At 25.9% G+C, this 8,347-nt stretch overlaps 1 protein-coding gene across 1 annotated transcript; it reads left to right on the plus strand.

Annotated features, from left to right (window-relative positions):
• The first annotated feature begins 6,246 nt into the window (after positions 1–6,246).
• On the plus strand, positions 6,247–7,175 carry LOC107882929. The gene is made up of 2 exons (XM_029492468.1): positions 6,247–6,746; positions 6,814–7,175. Exons 1-2 carry the CDS (start codon positions 6,448–6,450, stop codon positions 7,112–7,114), a joined length of 600 nt encoding a protein of 199 aa, XP_029348328.1. The 5' UTR covers positions 6,247–6,447; the 3' UTR covers positions 7,115–7,175.
• The last annotated feature ends 1,172 nt before the right edge of the window (positions 7,176–8,347 follow it).

Below are 8,347 nucleotides of genomic sequence, written 5' to 3' on the forward strand. Positions count from 1 at the left end.
TATTGAATGCGTATGTGTTATGTTATTTAGTGAAACAAATACTGTACAAATCTCGGTTCTGCTACACATTTAAATCAATTGATGTGAACTCACGTGGGTAAAATAATATCTAATTTATACTGCAAATGGATCTTTGCAGGTTCAAAGAGTCCAGCGCAATTTGTTAAAGTAGGCAAGTTTCATTTTAGGCATTCAATGTCCCTCACACGGTTACTCTCCAGTCTCTAAGATTCTCGACCTTCAATCCCTAGCTAACCGTAGTAGACGAAAGTTAATTAAGATTTTCCTGAAAGGTCTCTAATCTAATGTTGTTGAGTCTCCTACTATTTTATCCCTTATACCTTAAAAGTTCCTCAATTTCCAACTCGAGCGCTTGAGTCCTTCTCGCGATGTAGAGAAGATAAAGTGATACCACTTATAAATATTCCGGGTGCCAACTTCGACGGCAGTTTGATAAAAGTGCGGTAAGAGCGACATTATTCGCCGGGGACCTATTTTCCCTTTTTATTGCATGTAAAACACGAGGAAGAGAGGATTTTCTTTGCAAAATAATAAGTTTGAGTGTTATATATACTTTAATGTGTTTGTTGAATAAGAACTATTTTCAGTAATTAAAACAATAGAATAGCTACTGTTTACATTTTACTAACATTTATATTTATCAATCAGTCAGTCAGGAGTTACGCGGTGTCCTACGTAAATCTGGCGAGTCCGACGATTTATATTCTGACCATACTGTTCCGTCGCAATAAGATGCAACAATTGCGACGAAATACAAACTGTTTTGTTTTTAGTCGCATTTGTCGGATTCACGTAGGACACAGCATTAGGACACATTCGATTATATTTTATATTGTAGAGTTTAGTAATAAATATTAAAATACATAAATATACATAAAATAATGAATTAGTTAATAAATAAAAAATGTTTTACGTCATGTTCCTCGAATAATAATTATTTTTAATATTCAAAATAATAAAAAACTAACAAATAAGTATAAATAATTTTCTAAAAATCAAATAATTTTATCAGTACAATAATAAGTATAATAATATATTCGTATATAGTATATTAATATTATTATATAATACCTATGAGTGGAAATATCTATGTATTCAATTTTTAAAAATGTATGTAGGTAATTAATAATAAATAATATAGCAAGACAAACATCATTAGGAGGACCAATAAATTAACTACTTGAAAAATAAATAGAATTGAAATTTTGGTGAATTGAATAATATTGTTTTTTTTTGTTGTTCAATTTTAATCGTTTAGACTCACAACCTTTTTTACACCCAGGAACAAAACATTTTTTTTGAATTTTAAAATATATTTCACAACAATAAACAACTGAACATATAAAAACAAGCTTTCAAACTTTAACATTATTTAAAAACATTGAAGTGGTGGCAAGTTATCTTATCTATAGGGCAGTGAAGTTATAGCATTAAAAAAACTCACTAAATTGATTGCATTATTGCATTAAAGCATATAAAAAATTGCACTTATAAATTTAAAAATTGCATCGAAAAAATTTAATTATAATAAATAAAATCAAACATATTAATAAATAATAATAAAAATTAAATATGAATATTGCTTACATTTTTTTTATTTTTTTTTATTAACTTTTAGTATATAACTATGATACCTCAACATTTACAAATTATACATAATACAACATAATACATTACAGTTTAATATTATATAACAAAGCCAGCATCCAATATAAATGAAATTACTGATTTGATAGTGGATAATAGTGGATTTAGTAGTGGATTTTATGTTTAGTATAGAGTAGGTATTAAAGGGGATATTAAGAGTTTTTAATACGTTAACTAAAATAATGCGTTTGGTTTGAAGGGCAGGGCAGTCAAATTGAATATGGGATAAGTCGCAGATACATTAATTTAGGTGAAGTGTGCAGAATGGGGAATCATTATGGCCAAGTTTGAAGGAGTGGCTAGGTATAAGGTAATACCCTATACGTAGCCTATTAAATTGTACAATATATGGTCTATGTAATTGTAAGTTATTAAACCAGGTTTTTTTTAGGATATTAGGTGTAATATTTCTGTATTTTGAGGCAAATTCAGAAGGTAGGTTGTTCCAGAGAGAGAGCCAAGTATTGGCGGAGTGTTGTTTTATTGCATTGCATAATAAATGATATTTTGAAGTTTTCTTAGCAACCTTAATACGACAATCGCTCTATAGAAATATTAATAAAATAATAAGTATTACTTACAACAAATATAGAAATTTGTTTATTGCTAAGTTTACTTACTTTTATTTTATATAATCTTAAATGTAAACAAAAATTATGAAAAATAGTTGAAATTGCAGTAAAATTAAAAAAAAATCGCCAAAATTGCATTCATTGCAATAACATTTTTTTTTGTTTAAATTAAGAGTTTAACGAAACATATTTGAAGCTCACTCAGCAACAAATATAAGCATTTACAAAAAATATGCAAATGCAACAACTTCACTGCCCTACTTATCTACTTCATGAGTCATGACCTAGTCATTGGATTGCTTGGTAAATAATTATATTGCTGGTATTTCAAGAATGAATTCAATAATAAATGTGTGTATACTTACCTTTTGAGGCAATAAAAGTTTTTCTATTTTCTACTTCAGTATCTTTTCTGGTAGGTTAGTGAATCTAGTTGGTACTTTGGGGATCAAAAGTAAAATATTCAAAAAGTATTCTAAAGCGTCGAGAAAGCAAAAAATAAATTAAGGGAAAACTGAGATTTTTACGTAAAACCAGTTTTCGATAAGTTAGATTTTGGTTTTTAGTAACTCCTAATCTTAAAAATAGATATAACCACAAATTAAGATATGTATACAGGATACACAACGAGAGCATGTTATCAACAAATTATTGTTTCTGACCGTTCTTGTTCATCAACAGACACACAGCGCTAATAACTAATCAGGCAAAGATTTGAATTAATCCAAATTTATAAATACAATGAATTACTCGATGAATTATGATATGTTAATTCGTTATAAATAATACTTATATTTGGCACTTTAGCAGTGTTTATTTTTTACAATTTTATTATTATTAATTTACTTTGGTTTTTGACACGAATTAAAGAGTTTTAAGAGATAAGTAATTCGTGTTTTTAGAGTTATTTTTTCAGAGTTTAGATATAGATATTAGTAATAATTCTTCAAAACCATTGGTTAGGTAACTAATTAATATTAGTATGTTTGCTAAATACCAATAGTCAAAATGTATTCGAGGACACTATTGATGACTTTTTTAAATGTAATTATTTGACGTTTTCACTGAATGTTTATATTATCATTTTCTATTCACTATACAATTTTTAAAAATATTTGACTCTTTTTAAGTTATTTATAGACATCAGAAAATTTTGATTTTAATTAGTTTATTTTTTTAAATTGATCGCTTTGTCAAAAAACTTGAAAATTAAATGTAAGGTTGGCTCCTTATAAGTTGTTGGTAAAAATTAAAAAAAGAGTTGAGTGTAAATCCGCAAAATTTTTTTATGAACGCCTGAAGTAAGAATTTTCAAAAAATCATGAAAATTTGCAAATTAGTTAGAAATCCACACAGTTAGCTATAATTATATTTATATTAAAATATATTAAAAACATATTGACATATACTGATATACATAAACTAATAGTGGAAAATTCAATTTGATTATTCAATTATTCAATTTAATTTTCAATAACTGCATATATAGTACACATTTAACATAATAACATAGTATAATATAATAATATTAGCTTGGTTTATATCTATAAAATAATAAATATTCCACCTATTTTATATTCATATTATGAACATTATATTTACATTTTAAACACACTTTAAATATTTAACAATGCATTTAAGCATTAAAACTTGAAACAAAATAGGCCCCTGGGCTAATAATGGCGTACTCTGTTAAGAGTTTTCTGAACTCACGGATTTCCGTTCATTAAGGAATCCGTGTTTTTACATTGTAAGATAGGGAAGTGGTATTACCTTATCTTCTCTACAACGTAGTCCTTCTATATTCCCCAATACAAAAGTAACTATATGAAAAATGGACCGTTAAGACGCATAATGTCCATCACCAATGAGGATTCGTCCTTTCTAATATAACAACCCTTATAGTTGCTACCTTCAAATGTATTTTTTCTATTTTTAAGCATTATTATTGTTATTATTATTCGTATTAATGTATATTTCCTACAATTTATTCAAATGCATTATCCATTGTATTCAAAGGGCAACAGATTCTATTGTATTAATATAATATTATATATTTGTTTTTCAGAGTCCAAAATACAGTAAATAATCATAGTGATAGTGTTCAATAAAATTAAAATGGACAAAAAAATGTAAGTATATTACTATTATTGATTTTTAAAAAAATATTATTATTTTAACACGTTCAACGCCGTTTGTGATTTCAAAAATTACGGAAATATCAAAAACAAAAACCATCCATATCCCTGGCCTGTTGGAATAAACTCTGTTGACACGTATACGAGTCAGCGGCGTTGAAAGTGTTAAAACTAAAATATAAAAATTTTTTATTAAAAGTAATTAATTTTAAATGTTTAGCAGTGAAATTAAAGATGATAAAAAAAATAATTTACCTGTTACCTACCAAAGGAATGATAGTGTATACTATATAACTATAAAGTTATATATTGTTTTTATTGAATTATTTTGAAAAAAAAAAAATCATATTATTTGCATATTTCAAAGTTTAAAGCATATTTAGAGAATATTTTAGGGTTTTTTTTAGAGCATATTAGCATCATATTTTAAGCATTTAAGAACCTAAAAATCCGCGCTCTAGTAATGAGGGTATACATATATATTATTAAAATTAACAAGAATTAAGCAGAATTTTTTTGTTAAACTTTAGAAAAGAAAATATTTTGAACAAAAATGAAGCATCCACAAATATCTCAACTGAAGAAATTAAAGGTACTACAGATATGCAACTTTTAACTCCTGATGAGGGTTCTTTATTAAATCAGGGAGAAGACAATGAGCCAATTGAATCATTACTAGTTGAACCAGAAACTGAACTATTAAGAGTTTTACCAGATACTGGACTCCATATTTTATTCTCAACTGATGAAACAGTTAACTTGACCACTAAAGAAGACAATACACAAAAAAAGTTTGTTGTGATGGATTAGTCTAGAATTTATAGTCAAACTTAAATATTAAAATATAATATTTGTTTCAGAAAAGAAATCACAAGACAAAAGAAAACTCAAAAAAAGCCCAAAAAAGTTGTGGCTTCTAGGTAATACATAGTTATTTGATTTAATATATTGTGTATATTGTAAACGAAGGGTAGACACCTTGGGGGTAATCAGTGTACATAAGGTGATGGTAATCATGGGTATTTATGGGTAATCATATGTAATCTTTGTAGTAAATCATGGGTAATCATGGGTAATCATAGGTATAATCATTGAAATCAGTAATCTGGTGTACAAACTTTCTGTCAGGTATTTACCCCTCGATTGTAAGTATGTATATATTTATAAATATCCTGTATTTCGTACTAAGAAAATGTAGGTGATAATTAGGCCACCCTAATTGTGTAATCCTAGCTACATTCCTGACTAGTACCTAGAAATAAATTTAATTTAATTTAAAAAAGATTACATGTTCAACATTTCTTGATTTTGAAGAATTTTGTCAACATTTAAATTTTAATTGCTCATAAAACACTTGTTCTTATTTATTTTTGATATTCATTAATTGGTATATTATGTGTAACCTATTATAAATGTTTACATTTCAAATTTTTTCACCAAGCAAAAATATTTTTAATCGGCATTTTTTGAAAAAAAAAAATATTTAAAATGTTTTTATTTTATATATTAAAGCTCAAAAATGTAAATTATAATGTATTCAAAATGTTAATATAAACATTTTGGTAAACATTATTTAAATTCGTTGAAAAATAAATTTCCATAGATACTTGAAATCTTCACCAAATTTCTATACATTTATATAAAATGTAAAAGTTAGACTAAAACTCTTGAAAATTTAACACAAGATTCCTCATAAGCTGTTATATAGCAGTTGAGAAATATTCAAGATACAAAGGCACAATTTTTTTTATAGTATCTAATGTTTAAAATTTGACCAAATTTATCAAAATTTCTAAAATTTGCAAATTATTTTGTAGTTACAAATTTATAAAATGAGTTATGAGAAAATTGTATTTTAAAGGTTATACACATCATTAGCAAAGCCTAGGCCTAAGAGAGCATGTACTATTGACAGAACTGCTAAGAACAAAAAGTATATTTCGATTTAAAGGATTCAATTGAATATATTGTAATTTATAAATATATTTTTTTCTAGATCTGGTTTATGTGAACTAGGAAAACACAAAGATGGCGGTCAGGCCTCACCTCCTAAATTTATTTCATCACCAATGGTTCAATGTGCAATTTGTGATGTGTCTCTCCCAAGTGAAAAGTTACGCAAAGAACATGAAGTTGATGAGCATTCCTCGCTGCTTGAGTCTGTACGTAAACATGTGGATAATGTTTCTACTCCAGGAAATACGGATTGTAATGAACAGTTCGAACTATTTAATTCTTTGGGACTTTGCCCAACATCAAAATATAAAACAACAATTGTCCATGAATTGGCCAAAAGAACAAATTTGGTGAAATCATTTGAGACTTTAGGACCTAAGATTATTGGCTCCTTTAAGTGTAATTATTGCCCGTAAGTATAAAACATCAATAAATTTCAACTAATTCTTACTAACAGTAAATATTTTTGTATTTTTTAGGTATGAAACTAAACTTGTATTTGCTGTGTGGGCTCACATGACCTCCAAACATAAATATCTAAAATGTGAAGCTGAAAAAAAGATGTATTGCTTATATTGCTTTTTGTGCCATCGCAGATTAAATAAACGTACAAATATGCTCAGACATTTGGACGCTTGTATAAATAAACTAAGTGAATTACCAATTACCTCGTCAATTACCGATAACCCTCCTAGACGAGTTATATGTGAAATTTGCGATGAAGGTTTTGATTCGTTGATAGAACTTGAAAAACATACTTGGGGACATGCAAAAAAGTAAAAGTAGGGTTATATACATTCATATTACTTATATACCTAATATAGTATATAATTTATATAATATATTGTATTTCATAACTGACATTTGTATAGACTTTTTATTTTTTTTATAAGTTAGTTGTTAGCCTATTAGATGTTAAAAATATTTTTTAAACTATTGTTAATATCACTAGGTTAAAGTAATTTGTTTGAAATTGTAATTTAATTTCAAAGTAAATATAAATCAAACTACTTATATTATTTACCAATTTTAATTTCACTGAAAGATAAACATATGCGTTATTTTATATTGATTCATGCTTTAATTTAACATAAGTATATTTTTGTGCTTAGCATTTTTTAGCTATAATTAATGATTTTTCATTTTTTTTGTTATATTAAAATAACGCAAGGTAAAAATTGTATGTCTCATTTATATATTTAATTTAAGATTTTATTTTGTATTATTATTACCTATTACTATTTTTTCTTTGTACCTACACAAGCAATTAATGTGTATGCTTGTCCCATTAAATTTAAGTATTTCTAACTAACGATAATTATATAACTTAACTAAAAATAAAAATTGTATTGAATAAAATCAGGTATTATCTTATAAACTGTTGAATACAAATACAATTATCACTTGTATTCTACAAATTTAAAAAAATATTAAATTTTTTATTCATAACACTGTAACTTCATAAATATTTTGATAAACTTTATTAAATTTATTTATAGTATTCTAAATTATTCATTATTCATAATTTCACATAATTCTAAATTGGGGGTGTTTTCCAATTTATTTTGAAAAACTGTTTGTTTACTTATATACTACAGTTAAAATATTTTTTATGTTGTGATTAATTATTATAATTTAAGTGAATTTTTTTAATATTTGTCCTTGATTTATTAATCATAAGTGATTACATTTGTCACAGGGTATGCTTTTATTTCATAGTTAGCTTAATAGGTGTAAGTAATATGAATGTCTAGATGTATCTGTAATTTATAAATATAAGTAAAATAATTGATTTTAGCATAGTACAAATTAAATGTCTTGTTATTTATTTTACCTCACTCCATACGTTAAAAATAGAAAAAAATAAATTGGGAATTATTTTCTAAGTTTGAAACAAACATATTATTATGTTTTATCTAAGCTCGCTAATCAAATACATTGTTGAGGCTCAATATTGTTATAAACTTGCACTGACATTTCACCTTTTTAAATCGATAATCAAGTATAGTTCAA

This window comes from Acyrthosiphon pisum, unplaced genomic scaffold (genome assembly GCF_005508785.2).
Source record: "Acyrthosiphon pisum isolate AL4f unplaced genomic scaffold, pea_aphid_22Mar2018_4r6ur Scaffold_21548;HRSCAF=24219, whole genome shotgun sequence".
Taxonomy (NCBI): domain Eukaryota; kingdom Metazoa; phylum Arthropoda; class Insecta; order Hemiptera; family Aphididae; genus Acyrthosiphon; species Acyrthosiphon pisum.